The 20074-nt window shown below is 44.7% G+C and overlaps 1 protein-coding gene across 2 annotated transcripts in view; it reads left to right on the top strand.

Annotated features, from left to right (window-relative positions):
* The first annotated feature begins 8999 nt into the window (after positions 1-8999).
* Positions 9000-20074, top strand: part of LOC137342175 (proline dehydrogenase 1, mitochondrial-like) — a 41650-nt gene continuing 30575 nt past the window's right edge. Inside the window, exons 1-2 of one of the 2 annotated variants that reach the window (XM_068005917.1) lie at positions 9000-9422; positions 11160-11368. In XM_068005917.1, coding sequence (XP_067862018.1) covers positions 9102-9422; positions 11160-11368 — 530 coding nt within the window. In that variant the 5' untranslated portion in view covers positions 9000-9101. Of the gene's footprint in view, positions 9423-9865; positions 10075-11159; positions 11369-20074 lie in introns of those variants that run through there. The other variant, XM_068005918.1, reaches the window with a different exon arrangement.

Genomic DNA, 20074 nt, shown 5'->3' with positions numbered 1-20074 from the left:
CTCCAGGCTCTTTCGCCGCTACCCTCAGCCACAACTTGCACTACTTTTGTCAATTTCTACAGATTATACACGGTGTGGGGTGGGGAGTGTATATATTGTGATACACAAGGTATCACAATTTTGCAGGACAGGCTGGATGGACCAGAGGGTCTTTCCCTATCAGTCATTGCTCGTATGTTCCTATATTAATTTTGCCTCATTTTTTCTTGCCCTCTTTAAATTAACTCAAATAGCAAAAATTATTTAATATAATATAAAATAAAAACAGAAAATGCTGGAAACAGTTAGCAGGTCAGGCAGCATCTGTGAAGAGAGAGACAGAGTTAACGTTCCAGGTCGGTGACCCTTCATTTTGTTTTGTTTTGTTATTATTTTAATATTGAGTTTGATTCATTAAATCAAGATTTAAAGAGGGCAAGGAAATCCGAAGCAAAATTAATATAGGAACATACAAACATACGAACAATGACAGATAGGAAAAGACCCTTTGGTCCATCCAGCCTGTCCCACACAATTGTGATACCTTGTGTATCACATACATACATTCCCCACTCCACAACATGTGTATAATCCGTAGAGGTCAGGCCTCCAGGCTGTTCCTGGCAGCCCTCAGTTCCCTAGGGAATTCCAAATGGAGCCTCCAGGGCCTTTCCTTCCATCCATTTGGCCTTTCCCCATTCTTTTTCAACTCAGAAATATTCATTCATTTAATCATTTTTAAGGTTTATATCTAATTTTAACATTTTCAGTTAATCAAGTTAATCAACAGTTAGTCATTTATAAACAATTTTTAAATTTGCAATTCATAAAAATATATTATTTTAATTTATATACATATTGAACTTTACTCAAATACAATTAATTTTAAAAATGGTAAATTTCAACATTTTGCTTAGTTCCGTTAGATGACTGGTCATATCTATATTTTGATGTGTAAAATTTAGTTAGTTACCATTTCCATTTTTTACTCAAATAGCAAAAATGTTTTTAATATAATATAAAATAAAAACAGAAAATGCTGGAAACACTCAGCGGGTCAGGCAGCATCTGTGGAGACAGAAACTGCAGCTGCAATCGGGAGTCCCGAAGGCTGTGTTGCCTGCCTGGTGCCAGGGTTAAGGACATCACCTCGTGGCTGGAAAAGAACTTGGAGCATGAGGTGGGGGATCCAGTTGTCGTAGACCATGTAGGAACCAACCACATAGATAGAACTAGGAATGAGTTTCTGCGAAGGGAGTTTGAAGAGCTAGGGTCCAAATTAAAAAGCAGAACCTCAAAGGTAATAATCTTTGGATTACTAACTGACCCACGCATAAATTGGCATAGGGAAAAACAGATTAGATGGTTAAACGTGTGGCTGAAAGAGTGGTGTGGGATTTAGAGGTTTCAATTCATGGGGCACTGGCACCAGTATTGGGGAAAGAGGGAGCTGTTCCGTTGGGATGGGCTCCACTTAAACCAGGCTGGGACCAGTGTCTTGGTGAATTGAATAACCAGAGCGGTAAATAGGGCTTTAAACTAATAAAAAGTTGGGGTGGGGGGGAGGGTTCAAGTAAGGCTAAATTTGTCAGTCAAAATAGAAATGTCAAGGCTGTAGAGCAGAGTAGCGATTTGGGTAAATACATGCAAAGTGTGTCAGGGAGGGACAGAGAGTTTAACAAAGATAATAGGGCATTAGTGACTAAGGTCACATCAGGGAAAAAAAGTAAAAAGTTAAAATTAAAAGTGCTGTAACTGAATGCATGAAGCATTCGTAACAAGATAGATGAATTAATAGCACAAATAGAGATCAATGGGTTTGATCTAATAGCCATAACTAGAATGAAGCGGATGAGTTGTAGGATGGCTTCCGGAGATTGGCTGTTGTTGGTGTTGAGTATTGATGCTGTCGCAGCGATGCCGTCATCGTGGGGGATACTGGTGTATAGTGCCGAGACGTCCATCGTGGTGTATGGGGATCGGTCTGTCATCATTCTCTCATGATGGTACCTTTTTGGATCTTCTGAGGCAATAACTTTCAATGAAATTGGACCAAATTTTGTCGCGACACTACAGACACTACAGACTTCCTACAAAAACTCAGTACCCACGGACCAGTTGAACCAGGAACACTTCTCACCACGATGGACGTCTCGGCACTATACACCAGTATCCCCCACGATGACGGCATCGCTGCGACAGCATCAATACTCAACACCAACAACAGCCAATCTCCGGAAGCCATCCTACAACTCATCCGCTTCATCCTGGATCACAATGTCTTCACCTTCGATAACCAGTTCTTTACCCAAACACACGGAACAGCCATGGGGACCAAATTCGCACCCCAATACGCCAACATTTTCATGCACAAGTTCGAGCAGGACTTCTTCACTGCACAAGACCTCCAACCAACACTATACACCAGATACATCGACGACATTTTCTTTCTATGGACCCACGGCAAGGAATCACTAAAGAGACTACACGATAACATCAACAAGTTCCATCCCACCATCAAGCTCACCATGGACTACTCCTCAGAATCAGTTTCTTTCTTGGACACACGAATCTCCATCAAAGACGGGCACCTCAGCACCTCACTCTACTGCAAGCCCACGGACAACCTCACGATGCTCCACTTTTCCAGCTTCCACCCTAACCACGTCAAAGAGGCCATCCCCTATGGACAGGCCCTGCGAATACACAGGGTCTGCTCAGACGAGGAGGAACGCGATGGACACCTACAGACGCTGAAAGACGCCCTAGTAAGAACGGGATATGACGCTCGACTCATCGATCGACAGTTCCGACGGGCCACAGCAAAAAATCGCATAGACCTCCTCAGGAGACTAACACGGGACGCAACCAACAGAGTACCCTTTGTCGTCCAGTACTTCCCCGGAGCGGAGAAACTACGCCATGTTCTCCGCAGCCTTCAACATGTCATCAATGAGGACAAACACCTCGCTATGGCCATCCCCACACCTCCACTACTCGCCTTTAAACAGCCACCCAACCTCAAACAGACCATCGTTCGCAGCAAATTACCTAGCTTTCAAGAGAACAGCGTCCACGACGCCACACAACCCTGCCACGGTAACCTCTGCAAGACATGCCAGATCATCGACACAGATACCACCATCACACGAGAGGACACCACCCACCAGGTGCATGGTTCATACTCCTGTGACTCGGCCAACGTTGTCTACCTCATACGTTGCAGGAAAGGATGCCCCAGAGCATGGTACATTGGCGAGACCATGCAGACGCTGCGACAACGGATGAACGGACACCGCGCAACAATCGCCAAACAGGAGGGTTCCCTCCCAGTCGGGGAACACTTCAGCAGTCATGGACATTCATCCACCGACCTTCGGGTAAGCGTACTCCAAGGCGGCCTTCGAGACACACGACAACGCAAAATCGTCGAGCAGAAATTGATAGCCAAGTTCCGCACCCATGAGGACGGCCTCAACCGGGATCTTGGGTACATGTCACGCTACACGTTACCCCACCAGCGAACAAATGTTATCTGTTTTTAATATAATGGGTCATTTGCTGGCTCTCTCTGCCTTCCGGATGTTTCTGCCTCTCTCTGTTTTTCTTCTCTGTTTTTTTTCCCTGTTTGTTTTTTTGTTGAATGTGTATTCGGGGGTTCTGCAGGTGACACCTCTCTGTCTGAACACGGTGATTGCCTTGGCAACGGGCAGTTGCAGGGGCAGTCTGTAAACACCATGTATTGTTCTATATGTATAAATGCGTAGGCTTCAAGGAGATCCTGAACATTTACCTGAGGAAGGAGGAAGTCTCCGAAAGCTTGTGAATTTAAAATAAAATTGCTGGACTATAACTTGGTGTTGTAAAATTGTTTACAATAGCCATAACTAAGACATGGTTGCAGGGTGACCAAGATTGGGAACTAAATATTCCAGGGTACTTGACTTTTAGAAAAGATAGGCAAAAAGGAAAAGGAGGAGGGGGAGGGGGGAGTGGCCCTAATAATAAAGGATGCCATAAAGTCAGTATTGAGAAGGGATCTTAGCTCAGAAAATCAGGATGTAGAATCAGTATGGGTGGAGCTAAGAAATAACAAGCGGTAGTAGAGAACACTGGTGGGTCTAGTTTACAGGCCCTCTAACAGTAGTTATAGTGTTGGACAGAGTATTAATCAGGAAATTAGAGGAGCATGTAACAAGGGTAATGCAATAATCATGGGGGACTTTAATCTTCATATAGACTAGGCAAACCAAATTGGCAAAAGTAGTTTGGAGGACGAGTTCATGGAATGCATCCGAGACAGTTTTCCAGAACAATATGTTGAGGAGCCAACAGGGAACAGGCTATTTTAGATCTAGTATTGTGTAATGAGACAGAATTAATTAGTAATCTTATAATAAAGAATCCTCTGGGGAAGAGTGATCATAATATGATAGAATTTCATAATGAGTTTGAGAGTGATGTAGTTAAATCCGAAACTAGGGTCTTAAATTTAAACAAGGCTAATTAGGTGTGAGGGGCGAGTTGGCTAAGGTAGATGGGGAAATTAGATTAAAAGATATGATGGTAGATAAGCAATGGTGAACATTTAAAGAAATAATTCATAATTCTCAACAAATATACATACCCTTGAGGAATAAAAACTTCACGGGAAAAGTGATCCAACCGTGGCTAACTAGAGAAGTTAATGGTAGTATTACATTAAAAGAAGAGGCTTACAATGTTGCCAAAAAGAGTAGTAAGCCTGAGGATTGGGAGGGTTTTAGAAATCAGCAAAGGATGACCAAGAAATTAATAAAGAGGGAGAAAATTGAACATGATAGTAAACTAGCAAGAAATATAAAAACAGATTGTAAGAGCTTCTACAAGTATGCAAAAAGGAAGAGATTAGCAAAAGTAAATATGAGTTCCTTACAGGCAGAGACAGGAGAAATTATAATGGGGAATAAGGAAATGGCAGAGATGCTAAAGAAATATTTTGTATCTGTCTTCACAGTAGAAGGCACAAAAAACATACCGGAAATAGTGGGGAACCTAGGGTTTAATGAGAGGAAGGAACTTTAAGTAATTAAGATTAGTAAAGAAAAAGGACTGGAAAAATTAATGGGACTAAAAGCCAACAAATCCCCAAGACCTGATGGCCTACATCCTAGAGTTTTAAAAGAGGTGGCTGCAGAGATAGTGGATGCATTGGTTTTGATTTTCCAGAATTCCCTAGATTCTAGAACAGTCCCCATGGATTGGAAGGTAGTAAATGTAACCCTGCTATTCAAGAAAGGAAGGAGTGAGAAAACAGGGAACTATAGGCCAGTTAGCCTGACGTCAGTAGTAGGGAAAATGCTGGAATCTATTATTAGAGATGTAGTAACAGGGCACTTAGAAAATCATAATATGATTAAACAGAGTCAACATGGTTTTATGAAAGCAAAATCGTGTTTGGCAAATCTACTAGAGTTTTTTGAGGGTGTAACTAGCAGGGTAGGTAAGGGGGAACCAGTGGATGTAGCATATTTGTATTTTCAAAGGGCATTTAATAAGGTGCCACACAAGAGGTTGTTACACAAGATAAGGGCTCGTGGGATTGAGGGTACTATATTAGCATGGATAGAGGATTGGTGAACGGACAGAAAACAGAGAGTAGGAATAGTAGGGTCATTTTCAGGTTGGCAGATTGAAATTAGTGGGGTGCCGCAAGGATCGGTGCTTGGGCCTCAGCTATTTACAATCTATATTAATGACTTAGATGAAGGGACCGATTGTAATGTATCCAAGTTTGCTGACGATACAAAGCTAGATGGGAAAGTAAGCTGTGAGGAAGACACAGAGACTCTGCAAAGGGATATGGACAGGTTAAATGATTGGTCAAGAAGGTGGCTGATGGAGTATAATGTGGGGAAATGTGAGGTTATTCATTTTGATAGGAAGAATAGAAAAACAGAATATTTTTTAAATGGTGAGAAACTATTAAATGTTGGTACTCTAGGGGATTTGGGTGTTAACATGCAGGTACAGCAAACAATTAGGAATGCAAATGGTATGTTAGCCTTTATTGCAAGGGGGTTCGAGTACAAGAGTGAGGAAGTCTTGCTGCAATTGTACAGGGCTTTGGTGAGACCACACCTGAAGTACTGTACAGTTTTGGTCTCTGTATCTAAGGAAGGATATATTTGCCTTCGAGGCAGTGCACCAAAGGTTCACTAGATTGATTCCTGGGATGAGAGGATTGTCCTATAAGGAAAGATTGAGTAGAATGGGCCTATACTCTCTAGAGTTTAGAAAAATGAGAGGTGATCTCATTGAAACATATGCATCCCCTGGCTGGAGAGTCTAGAACTAGGGGTCATAGTCTCAGGATAAGGGGTCAGACATTTAGGTCTGAGATGAGGAGGAATTTCTTCACTCAGAAGGTTGTGAATCTTTGGCATTCTCTACCTCAGAGGGTTGTGGATGCTCAGTCATTGAGTATATTCAAGACTGAGACTGATAGATTTTTAGACTGTAAGGGAATCAAAGGATATGGAGATCGGGCAGGAAAGTGGAGTTGAGATAGATCAGCCATGATCTTATTGAATGTCAGAGCAGGCTAGAGGGGCCGTATGGCCTACTCCTGCTCCTATTTCTTACGTTCTTAAACAGAGTTAATGTTTCAGGTCGATGACCCTTCATTTTTTTGTTTTTCTATTATTTTAATATTGAGTTTGATTCAGTAAATCAAGATTTCATTTACTGGTTACCCTAGATGGCATCTTTCATTATTGCTATCATTTTAGAATATTACTGATTGGGGTAGGTTTGATGTTTTTCATAGTGTAAGCCACCAGGGTCAATTTTCTTCTTGCTACCGATTTCAGGTGGTAATGAGACAGAAAAGGAGTGGAAATCTGACAGAAACCAGTTCTGCCAGATTCCTGCTCAGTTTGTTAGTCGAGTTGGTCAGGCATCTGAAGCTCATGCCAAGAGTGGGCGGGAGCTTCATTACACTATGGGAATGGCTGCAGTTGGCTGCCTTCTCACGGTCTGTATCAGCAGAGGAAAAGATGCCAAACTCTGCCTTCTGCTGCAAGGACACCAACAACTACCAGCAGCATAGATCGTGCAAGGACAGTAACAGTTAGCTGTGGCCTGAAACTTGGCGATATTTCTTGCAAGCATGCTGCTGTGCTAACCTATGTGGTGGTGCTGTAGAGTGGCAGAGAGGAAAACCCTTCTCCTAAGCAGCTGTTTAGGCACCACTTCAACTTCAGTGGCCATTTGAGAGGAGCTCAAGTGATGGGCTGCACCGTCACTTGTCTGCAGACTCATGCTTGCACCTAACAACCTTACCCTAACAACCATGGCCTGCCGCTTCTTGATCCCATGCCCTTTCAGCCTTGACAAATGTTGCTGAAGGATTAAGATGCCTTTTAATGCTTTACAGAAGCTTTTAAAATTTGTATCCCCACTTTGTGAAACTCCCCTTTAATGATCCTCATTCTTTTCAATTTGATTTATAAGCAATTTTCGTCTCCTACCAGTGATGTCATCCTAGGACCAGTAACCTGCACTTGGAATTGAGAATCAACATGCAAATTAATTAACTGGATAGCTCTTTCAAAGAGTCGACACATGCACGATGGGCCAAATGGCCTCCTTCTGTGCTGTAAGATTCTATGATTCTACGATAAAGTTAGACATGAAAATTGTGTGTTATTAGCATTTGGGATTCTCGCAATTCAACTGTGTAACAGGCTTCTTAGGGAGACTGTGGAAGCAGTTAGTATTGATTCATTCAAATGCAAATTTGATAAGATTTCTTTCAGAAAATAACATTTTGGGATACAGTATATGAGTAATTTGAGACATGACATGTGGTAAGTGTAGCATGCTTAGGAGGAAAAGGTGACTTTGGACCTATGGTTCCCATAGCTTTCCACCACTGGGGTTTTCCCGGTGTCATTTCTGGGTCTGTTGTAGACTAATTGATAGAGATTGATTGCCATTCCTACAATACAACAGTGACCACACTTCAAAAGTACTTCATTGGCTGTAAAGCGCTTTGGGACATCCTGAGATCATGAAAGGCCTGATATAAATACAAGTTCTTTCTTTATGATTTGACACATTATCATTGTATCATGGGACTGCCAGGATGGTAGAAAGTGAACTAGCAATTCATATAATAAAAAACAGAAAACTCTGGAAATACTCAGCAGGTCAGGCAGCATCTTTTTTTTTAATATTCGTTCATGGGATGTGGGCGTCGCTGGCAAGGCCAACATTTATTGCCCATCCCAAATTGCCCTTGAGAAGGTGGTGGTGAGCCGCCCTCTTGAACCACTGCAGTCCGTGTGGTAAGTCTGTGGAGAGAGCATGCTGCCTGACCTGCTGATTATTTCCCAGCACTTCTTGTTTTTATTTCAGATTTCCAGCATCCAGCAGTATTTTACTTTTATTCTAGCCATTCACGTGAGTGACAGGCGGCACCCCCCGACTCACCCATGGGCAACGCACGGGAAATCGACCGGAACAGTAATACAAAAACCAACAAGCAACCCAAACATGTGAAACGCGATGTTTCACTTGTCACATCTCTGCCCCAGCGCCCTGACCCCTTCCTATTTTAATCCCAACAACAGGTGGATTGGGGACGGGTGGGAGTTGAAAATAGTTGTTCCTTGGATCACAATCGCAACCCAGCTTTATTTCCGGGTTTAACTTGGGCGGGTAAAAGTACAGGCTTCCCACTGGGAATGCAAAGTCTGAAAATTTTGCAGTCGCGACCCAAAAAAAAAACTATTTTTCAACTCCCACCTGATTTTGGGGGTTAAAATCCCTATCTATTTGCTGTCTAGCTGGCTGCAGTGACAATAACGGGCGGGGCGGGATTTTAGCGCCTGTTATGGAATAATCGCGGCAGCGCGGGGGCGGGGCTCGGCCGCTTTTATGAATGGAGCAGGACGCGCCCTTGCACCCGATTGGTCAGCAGCTGCAGAAAACAGATACATTGTACACTATAGACTCGCCACCCCCCGCCCCCGGACTGAGACCCGGAACTAGGCGGATCGGGCGGGTTAGAGATTGTGATCCAACACAGCAGAACATCGGACAGAGACATTACACCCCCCCACCCACCCACTAACCCGATGGCGAACCATGTCCTCCGCCCGCTGCTCTTTCCGCGCCGCGCCTTCGCTGCCGGCAGACTCCGCTCCACAGCTGCTGCCCCCAAGCAGAAGGAGCCGGCCCGCGAAGAGCCGAGTTCGGGCCACGATCACCAGTTCCTGGCACCCTTGGAGAGCGTCCCACACCCGGCCACTGCCGCCCCCGGCTCCACGGCGCCCGTCATCCCAGATTTCAGTAACCACTGTGAAGCTTATCGCAGCAAGAGCAGCGCTGAGCTGGTGCGGAGTCTGCTGGTGTTCCGGCTTTGCTCGTACGGCGTGCTGGTGGACCGGCACAAGGAGGTGAGCGGCCGGGAGGCGAGTAAATGTGTATGAGCTTCAACATTTAAATGTAAAATTCAGCAAGTGTAGTAGCGAATACTTAACATGCAAACGTCAAAAAAGTGTAATGTTTAAAATCTAGAATGTAAATAAAAAATCTACTCCCAGTGCCCGGTAGTTTGATATTCGGTGTCTTTGTTAGTAAGGTTTTTATTTGCATGTTTGGCTCTTTAAGGAAACGATGTCTGTTTCCTGGAAGCAGCTCCAGTTTTGTCTTCGCCTTGTGACTGCTGCAAACTGATACGTTCCCATCCCAGAGCGATGAGACATCCTGAGAAATGCAGTTCCAGTAGCTCGAGAATTTGCAGCGCTATGGGGTCAAGAGCAGGGGAATAAGACTAATTGGATGGCTCTTTCAAAGAGCCGGCACAGGCAAGATGGGCCGAACGGCCTCCTTCTGTGCCGTATCATTCTATGTTTCAAATTGAGTTTCCTTCCTTCCTAACATGTGCCGCTGCATGGCCGGGTTTTCCTCGGTGATTTCCAGGTGTCAGGAGTTTATGTTATAAGGACAGTTGGAGGAAGTTGAGCTTGTTTTCTTTGGGAAAGAAACGTTGAGGTGACCTAATTGAAGCTTTCAAGATTATTAAGGAATTTGACAAAATTGATCCAGGTAATTTGATCTCTCTGGTGCAAGGTTTAAACATTAGGGAATACGTTTGAAATTAGTAAGTTAGGAATAAGAATTGCAGGCAGTGTCTCCTAGAATGGTACTGTACAGATTCCAGTAGAGGAACCCTAAAAGATTTTCCTCACTGAATCACACGTTGATTTGTCAGTACCAGGAAATCAGTCTCCGTGTTACTTATTCTCTGGTGCTTTCAAAGTCATTTAAATATTTTATGCTGTTTACCTAAAACCAGCGACCCCCGCAGGGGTACACTTCCGCAGGCAGCGACCCCTGCAGGGGTACAGTTCCGCAGGCAACGACCCCCGCAGGGGTACAGTTCCATAGGAATACAGTTCCACAGGCCTTGATAGTTATGGCAGTACAGTTCCATAGGCAGTGACTAAGGTTGGGTACAGTTCCACAATCCTTGATAGTTACGGGGTTACAGTTCCATAGGCAGTGACTAAGGTTGGGTACAGTTCCACAATCCTTGATAGTTACGGGGTTACAGTTCCACAGGCAGTGACTAAGGTTGGGTACAGTTCCACAATCCTTGATAGTTACAGGGTTACAGTTCCATAGGTAGTGACTGATATTGGGATTACAGTTCCACTGGCGGTAATTGATGTTGGGGTACGGTTCTACTGGCAGTGACTGGTGTTGGGGTACAGTATTATGCACACAAGTGGGATTAAAGCAGAAACAAAAATATTTGATTGTTTCAATTCATTGATTTAGTCACATTGGAGCATATACAGAAAAACACTCCAAAATAGAACAGAAAAATGTCAAGCGCAGTGAGATCTGGCAATGATTTTCAGGAGCAGCAAGGCCTGTTTGATAGAATTATACCCTTCCATTAAAATCATATTTAGAATGATTTTCCTGGGATCTGGCGGAGGTTTAAGTTCTGAGGTGCAAATTTGATAGACTTAAACCCCTCCATTAAAAGCATACGTAGCTTGATTATGCTGGGGCTTGAGGTGCACGTCCAATGGGGTGGGAGTGCGGGTTGTATTGGAGAATGTTTGAAATGTATGGTGTTCAGGCACTTACGGTTCAGTGACCCTATTGGGTTATTTTTGCAGCTCATCAATCTGAGTAGGGTCTTGCTGGGGAAATGGCTCTTCAAGAGGCTGATGAGGATGACCTTCTATGGACAGTTTGTGGCAGGAGAGGACCAAGAAGACATCAAGCCCTTGATTCGTCGCAATCGGGCATTTGGAGTGGGCTCTATCCTTGACTACAGTGTCGAGGAAGATCTGACCCAGGAGGAAGCGGAGAAAAAGGAAATGGAGTAAGTCAGTTTCAAATTAAATTTGACCAGGTGAGGGCAAGAAAGACACTGGTGGGACACAACATGGCTGTGCATTGGGGGAATAGTTTAACTTGTTTCTCTAACTCCTGATGATAGCCTCTCAACAGATTGTTCTCTTCAGACCAATTGAACTTGTACAGTGCAGCGCCATAAATAGAATTCTTTGAATTTCTGAAATGGAGCAGCGTCACTCCAAGACGTAACTCCTGCTTTCGCTTCAAAGATGAGATATGCAATTTGCCCTGTCTTGGAATTTGATCCACCCACTCAATCTTCCTGATGGCGACACAAGCCATATTGAAACCCCAGGCAGAGAAAGCTCTGAAATGTGTTCCTGAAAGTCATTGAGTGAAGCTCCTGGATATTAATTTCACCTCACAACAACACTTGTTCAACTCCAATTCATTGCATTCCATGCACCGCCCATTCACAGTCCCAGCAGCAAGTTTCTCAGAGAATTTAATCATCCATGTCTGTCCTTATAATCTTCGATCCTGTGTGAAAGGATGGCTGGAATTTTACATAATGTTTTGTGTGTTCGCTCAGCAACATATAGTACGTAGTAAATGTGACCTTTCAAACTAGTGCCCTTGTGCTGTGTTCCAGTACTTGATCAGTCTTGTTGATAACCAGCATTGAATGGAAAGTTACAGTGAGCTGCTGATAGTCACAGCTGTATCCTCTTACACCGTTGTTTGTGAAGTTTCCAAATAGGACCTAAAGATTGTGTACAAGCCTCGTTATCCAGTGTGCATTACATTAGGCAACGTTAAATTTCATTTACTGTTCCTTAGCCGTCTGTTTGATTAGTAATTAAGCTGATTGGTCAGATAAAAGGCAAAGTTGGGACATGTTCTGTGGTAAGTACTTGCCATTCGGTGTGCTGCCTCCGTGGTAACTAGTCCCAAGTAGTCTTTGTCTCAACTTGTTCATTGAAACCAAGGATATAGTAAATTATGACCACGTGATGCATACCAGTAAGCCTCAGAGGCCCATATATAGGCCCCGATATTTACAGGGAGGCTGAAAACAGCCGAACAACCCAGCAAGGTTCTGTATCCCGCCCAGCAGTCGCCAAATTGACGGCTTTGCCAGTGGTCGGGAGGAAAAACCAGTGGCAGGAGGCCACAGCCGGGGACCAGTGTCCCTGCTGACCATGTGTGCGGGAAGTGTGTCCACCTGCAGCTACTGACCGATCGTATCTCGGAGCTGGAGCTGCGGGTGGACTCACTGTGGAGCATCCGCGATGCAGAGAAACTCGTGGATAGCACGTTTAGCGAGTTGGTCACACCGCAGGTAAAGGGTATACAGGCAGGAAGTGAATGGGTGACCACCAGGAAGAGTAAGAGATGCAGGCAGGTAGTGCAGGGGTCCCCTGTGTCCATCCCCCTCTCAAACAGATATGCCACTTTGGATGCTGTTGGGGGGGATGACTTATCAGGGGAAGGCAGCAGCAGCCAACTTCCTGGCACCACGGGTAGCTCTGCTGCACAGGCTGGGAGGAAAAAGAGTGGCAGAGCTATAGTGATAGGGGACTCAATTGTAAGGGGAATAGACAGGCGTTTCTGCGGCCGCAACCGAGACTCCAGGATGGTGTGTTGCCTCCCTGGTGCAAGGATCAAGGATGTCTCGGAGCGGCTACAGAACATTTTGGAGGGGGAGGGCGAACAGCCAGCTGTCGTGGTGCACATAGGCACCAACGATATAGGTAAAAAAGGGGATGAGGTCCTAAAAGCAGAATATAGGGAGTTAGGAGGTAAATTAAAAAATAGGACCTCAAAGGTAGTAATCTCAGGATTGCTGCCAGTGCCACGTGCTAGTCAGAGTAGAAATAGGAGGATATTTCAAATGAATACGTGGCTAGAGGAATGGTGCAAGGGGGAGGGATTCAAATTCCTGGGACACTGGAAACGGTTCTGGGGGAGGTGGGACCAGTACAAACCGGACGGTCTGCACCTGGGCAGGGCCGGGACCGCTGTCCTAGGAGGAGTGTTTGCTAGTGCTGTTGGGGAGGGTTTAAACTAAAGTGGCAGGGGGTTGGGAACCTGAGCAGGGAGAGAGAGGAAAGCGTAACAGGAAGGGACAGAAGGTATGGAGTAATAGGTAAAGTGTTAAAAAAGGAAAAAGCAGGAACTAAGCGTCACAAAACAGATTTGAAAGTTCTTTATCTGAATGCACGTAGCATTCGTAATAAAATGGACGAGTTAACGGCACAAATAACTACGTATGGGTATGATCTTGTGGCCATTACAGAAACATGGCTGCAGGGTGACAACGACTGGGAATTAAATATGCCAGGGTATTTAACAATCAGGAAGGACAGGCAGGAAGGAAGGGGAGGTGGGGTGGCTATGTTAATAAAGGAAGGAATCACTGTAATACAGAGAAATGATATTGGGACAAAGCATCAAGATAATGAAACAGTTTGGGTGGAGATAAGGAATAATAAGGGAAAAAAAACATTAGTGGGCGTAGTATATAGGCCTCCTAATAGTTGCAACTCTGCTGGAAGAAGTATTAATCAGGAGATAGTCGGGGCATGTAATAAGGGAACAGCCATAATTATGGGGGATTTTAATTATCATATTAACTGGACAAATCAAATTGGGCAGAGCAGCCTTGAGGACGAGTTCATTGAGTGCATCAGGGATGGATTTCTTGAGCAGTATGTAACTGATCCTACAAGGGGGCAGGCAACCTTGGACCTGGTCCTGTGTAATGAGTCAGGATTAATTAATAATGTCCTAGTTAAGGATCCCCTTGGAACGAGCGACCACAACATGGTTGAATTCCATATCCAATTAGAGGGTGAGAAGGTTGATTCTCAAACAAGCGTACTGAGCTTGAATAAAGGAGACTATGATGGTATGAGAGCGGAATTGATTAAAGTGGACTGGGAAAATAGATTAAAGGGTAAGACGGTACATGAGCAGTGGTGTTCATTTAGGGAGTTATTTTACAACTTTCAAAATAAATATATTCCACTGAGGAAAAAAGGGTGTAAAAGAAATGACAGCCACCCGTGGCTAAGTAAAGAAATCAAGGATAGTATCCGACTAAAAACAAGGACATATAAGGTAGCCAAACTTAGTGGGAGGATAGAAGATTGGGAATTCTTCAAAAGACAGCAAAAAGTAACTAAAGGATTGATTAAGAAAGGGAAGTTAGATTATGAAAAGAAATTAGCAAAAAATGTAAAAACAGATAGCAAGAGTTTCTATAGTTATATAAAAAGAAAAAGGGTGGCTAAGGCAAACATAGGTCCCTTAGAGGATGAGACCGGGAAATTAATGGTGGGAAACATGGAGATGGCAAAAATGCTGAACAAATATTTTGTTTCAGTCTTTACAGTAGAGGACACTAAGAATATCCCAACACTGGACAAACAGGGGACTCTCGGGGGGGAGGAGCTAAATACGATTAAAATCACTCAAGAGATGGTACTCAGTAAAATAATGGGACTCAAGGCGGATAAATCCCCTGGACCTGATGGCTTCCATCCTAGGGTCTTGAGGGAAGTGGCAGTGGGGATTGTGGATGCTTTGGTGATAGTTTTCCAAAATTCCCTGGACTCAGGAGAGGTCCCGGCAGATTGGAAAACTGCTAATGTAACACCGTTATTTAAAAAGGGTAGTAGGCAGAAGGCTGGAAATTATAGGCCAGTTAGCTTAACATCTGTGGTGGGTAAAATTTTGGAGTCTATTATTAAGGAGACAGTAACGGAACATTTAGATAAGCATAATTTAATAGGACAAAGTCAGCATGGCTTTATGAAGGGGAAGTCATGTCTGACAAATTTGCTTGAGTTCTTCGAGGATATAACGTATAGGGTGGATAAAGGGGAACCAGTGGACGTAGTGTATTTAGACTTCCAGAAGGCATTCGACAAGGTGCCACATAAAAGATTATTACTTAAGATAAAAAAATCACGGGATTGGGGGTAATATTCTGGCATGGGTGGAGGATTGGTTATCAAACAGGAAGCAGAGAGTTGGGATAAATGGTTCATTTTCGGACTGGCAACCAGTAACCAGTGGTGTTCCACAGGGGTCGGTGCTGGGTCCCCAACTCTTTACAATCTATATTAACGATTTGGAGGAGGGGACCGAGTGCAACATATCAAAATTTGCAGATGATACAAAGATGGGAGGGAAAGTAGAGAGTGAGGAGGACATAAAAAACCTGCAAGGGGATATAGACAGGCTGGGTGAGTGGGCGGAGATTTGGCAGATGCAATATAATATTGGAAAATGTGAGGTTATGCACTTTGGCAGGAAAAATCAGAGAGCAAGTTATTTTCTTAATGGCGAGAGACTGGAAAGTACTGCAGTACAAAGGGATCTGGGGGTCCTAGTGCAAGAAAATCAAAAAGTTGGTATGCAGGTGCAGCAGGTGATCAAGAAAGCCAACGGAATGTTGGCTTTTATTGCTAGGGGGATAGAATATAAAAACAAGGAGGTATTGCTGCAGTTATATAAGGTATTGGTGAGACCGCACCTGGAATACTGCATACAGTTTTGGTCTCCATACTTAAGAAAAGACATACTTGCTCTCGAGGCAGTACAAAGAAGGTTCACTCGGTTAATCCCGGGGATGAGGGGGCGGACATATGAGGAGAGGTTGAGTAGATTGGGACTCTACTCATTGGAGTTCAGAAGAATGAGAGGCGATCTTATTGAAACATATAAGATTGTGAAGGGTCTTGATCGGGTGGATGCAGTAAGGATGTTCCCAAAGATGGGTGAAACTAGAACTAGGGGGCATAATCTTAGAATAAGGGGCTGCTCTTTCAAAACTGAGATGAGGAGAAACTTCTTCACTCAGAGGGTGGTCGGCCTGTGGAATTTGCTGCCCCAGGAAGCTGTGGAAGCTACATCATTAGATAAATTTAAAACAGAAATAGACAGTTTCCTAGAAGTAAAGGGAATTAGGGGTTATGGGGAGCGGGCAGGAAATTGGACATGAAGCTGAGTTCGGATCGGTCAATGCCCTGTGGGTGGCGGAGAGGGCCCAGGGGCTATGTGGCCGGGTCCTGCTCCGACTTCTTGTGTTCTTTAGATTTGTGGTTGGGATCAGATCAGCCATGATCTTATTGAATGGCGGAGCAGGCTCGAGGGGCCGATTGGCCTACTCCTGCTCCAATTTCTTATGTTTCTTATGTTCTTATGACCCACAGGGACAGTCCCCAGCAATCGGGTGGGAGGGATGGTCACCAATCACGGCAGGGTTGAGAGCGAGGCTATCGGGGTTGGAGGCAGAGAGAGGCCACCATGGCAAGAGGAGAGCAAGAGAGGCCGCGATCAGCAGACAGAGGCTGAAGGCTTCCTCGAGGGGCCGGGAGGGTGGGGCGGGGGGCGCTCCTGCTCCTGCTCCTGCTCCTGCTCCTCAAGGAAAGCTGAAAGAGGCACTTACCTTGTGGAGCCGGCAGTTCCCGCCTCCCTTTCACTGCCGGCTTTCCTGACCCCTGGAATACCCACGCAGCAGCAATGAATTTTAAATCGGGCTCCCAATTGCACTGCAAGAAAGCCAATGGGCACGTGCACAGGTTTGGGATGCTTTCCCCACATTTAACTCTTTAACCACCCCCCGACCCTCTCCTGCCCATCGTCGGTGGGGGGGGGGGGGGGTTAATGTCAAGGCCATTATGTTTAAATCCACATATTCCCATTAATCTGCATATATCTCAAATTGCTGATACAATGCATTCTGATGTTCTAATTTGGGATTTATCCACCAATGAGGCAACAGTTCTAAAATTAGCCTTTTCCAAACCTCCCTGTCTGCAAATTTCAAACAGGACAAATTAGTAAATAGGAAAAAGACAGAGTTCCCTAGGCTTGAAGGCTATAGATTGCCAGGGCTTGAAGACCATGGTTTGGATAGCCCCAAGCTTGGACAACATTACAGAGGTGGTTGGATGTAAATAGAAACAGCTTAAGATACAGGAAAAGCAGGTTATTTCATACTTTCCAGTTCAACCATGCACAACATGGTAATTAGAGTTGCGCGAGCAGATTCCACCCTTGGTGTAGTTGATAGCTTAAACTGGGTAAATGTTTGAATTTCATACTGAGCGCAGCATGAGTTGCGGCTAGGTATGCTGCGGGTATTGGCATGGGGGTGGGGGGTGGTGGGTGGTGGTCGACAGGCCTGCGTCTGGAGATCCAAAAAGTCAAAATCTAACCACATCATGACATCCTGGATCATTTCTCAAAAGGCTTTGCTAGGAAACGGAAGACTTCACTTCCTCGATCAACCCTTGCCAGAGTAAAATGATGCCCTTCCTCTACAGCTAACTTTCCGTAGTCAATCATCATAGCAACAGGGGAGGGCGGGCGCAAGGGGAGGAAATGTTTTGAGGTGGCACTAAGACACAGCTGTGCCTAGAAAAGTAGAAGCCATTTCATTTTCTAACTCCATGTTTTAGCTTTACTGCAACTTCCAATGTTCCCAGTGCACACTCAGCAGCCAATATAGAAATTATACACCGTGTCCTCCACAATACCTCTTTACGGAACCTCAACCTTTATCTGTGATATTGTATAATATTGCTTTCTTTTTTACATTCTTAACAGTTACAGTCTGTCAGGATACTACGCTCAAGGGTGAGTTCCAATCCAGTCCCATCTTGATTGCCATTGTAAGTCAACCAGCTGGGTTGGTCTTATGGGAATTCTTTGCTCATTTTCCCTTGATTCAACTGCGTTCGGTGTGCCAGTGGAGTAATTCTTGATGTTCTGGTTAGCATGAAAGGTGTCATATCTCATTCCTCTTCTTGGGCCAGATCTGATGATCTTCTACATCTTGGTTTAGTCGTGCCTGTTCTTTGCTGCCTCATAAAAATTCTGCCTATAGTATCTGGTGTCTTGAGCAGTCTGAAGCATCTTGAAGCAATTTTATTCCTGCTTGTAACTTCTGTAAATTCACTATTGGAACTGCTAAGCACAGCTTTATTGAAATGGAGCATTTTGAAAAGATGCTTTATAGAAAAGCAGCAGCTCCCTTTGGTCCATTATCATAACTGTCTCTTGCTTCATTACCCCTGCTTCTATTGGTTTTAACTATTGCTGGAAGGATAAAGTTGGAGGAAAATAGTGAGTCGAGAAACTGACCTTTTGACACATCTTTCTCTTCTAACTCTGATTTTACTGGTCTAGGTAAAGAGTTTTGCTCCGTTATCATTGATGTCAAGTTTTATCCTCTCTTGGCCTGTCAGCTCCTTTGCTGTCTGAACTCCAAGAATACCAATAACAATTTGTGTTCACGTAGTGCCTTTAATGTAATAAAGTGTTTCAAGGTGCTTTGCAGAATAAAAAGGAACAGATGCTGATGGAAGAGTTAGAAGAGGTGGTCAAAAGCTTGGATGGAAAGGTGGGTTTTAAGGAGTTTTTCAAAGCTAGCGAAGCAGAGGAGTTCCAGAGGGTGGGGCTGAGGTGGCTGAATGCTCTACACCAGTGGTGAAGGAGATGCACAGAAGGCCATGCTCTGAGGTCTGGTGGGTGCTGGAAGGGTCAAAATGCTGGAGGAGGTTGCAGAGATAGGTGGAGGATTTGAATATGAAGCTGATTATTTTAAATTCAGTTTGTTGGGGGACAGGCAGCCAGTGTAGATCAGTGAGCATGGGAGGTGGGGTGGGGGTGATGGGCGAGCAGGACTTAGTACAGGACAGGGTCGAGTCTGTTGCAGCAGCAACAACTCGCAATTATTCAACACCTTTAATGTAGAAAAGTGGCGCTTCATAGAGATGTAATCGAAAAAAAAGGAAGTAGAGCCAAAGAAGGACATATTAAGAGGAGTGAAAACAAGCTTGATCAAAAGATGGCCTTAAAGCAGGAGAGGGAGGTGGAAAGGCATATAGGGGTTCAGGGGATAATTCCAGAGCATGTGGCTGAAGGCACAGCCGCCAATGGTGGGGCAAAGGGAGGAGGAAATGCACATGAAGCAAGAATCAAAGGACTGAAGAGTTTGGGCGGAGAGTTGTAGGGTTGGAAGAGGTTACAGAGATAGGAAGGGGCGATGCTGTGAAAGGGTTTAAACACAAGGATGAAAATTTTAAAGTGGGCATGTTGGGGGGCTGGGAGCTAATAAAGGTCAGTGAGGAAAGGGATAATGGGTGAGAGGGGCTTGGTGCAGGCATCAGAGTTTTGGATAAGCTGCAGTTTATAGAGGATGGGAAACAGCCAGGAGAGCATTGGAATAGTCAGGTCTGGAGGTGTCAAAGGCACGGATAAGGATTTCAGCAGCAGGTGGGCTGAGGTAGGAGTGGAGGAGGGTGGTGTTACAGGAGGTGGAAATAATGTTGGAGAGAATATGGGGTCGGAAGCTGACCTCTGGGTTGAATAGGGCACCAATGTTGCAAGCAGTCTGGTTCAGCCTGAGACAGTGGCTGGGGAGGCAGATGGAATTGATGACGAGAGCAGAGTTTGTCAAAAGGTTATGGCTTCAATCTTCTCAGTGTTTCCCCAAGACTGGATGTCGGACAAACAGTCTGACAGTACGGAGCCAGTGGAGGAGTAAAGAGAGGTTGAACTAGATGTCGTCAGTGTACATGTAGAAGCTGACCCCATGTCTGTGGATGATGTCGCTAAGGAGCAATAGGTAGAGGAGAGGGCTAAGGATAGATCCTTGGGTGGGGGGGGTCTGGAGGTAACAACATGGAGGCGGGAAGAGACTCTATTGCTGGAG

Source organism: Heptranchias perlo, chromosome 25 (genome assembly GCF_035084215.1).
Source record: "Heptranchias perlo isolate sHepPer1 chromosome 25, sHepPer1.hap1, whole genome shotgun sequence".
Taxonomy (NCBI): domain Eukaryota; kingdom Metazoa; phylum Chordata; class Chondrichthyes; order Hexanchiformes; family Hexanchidae; genus Heptranchias; species Heptranchias perlo.
Note: the sequence above shows the minus strand (reverse complement) of the source record. Positions and strands in the feature narration are given on the sequence as shown.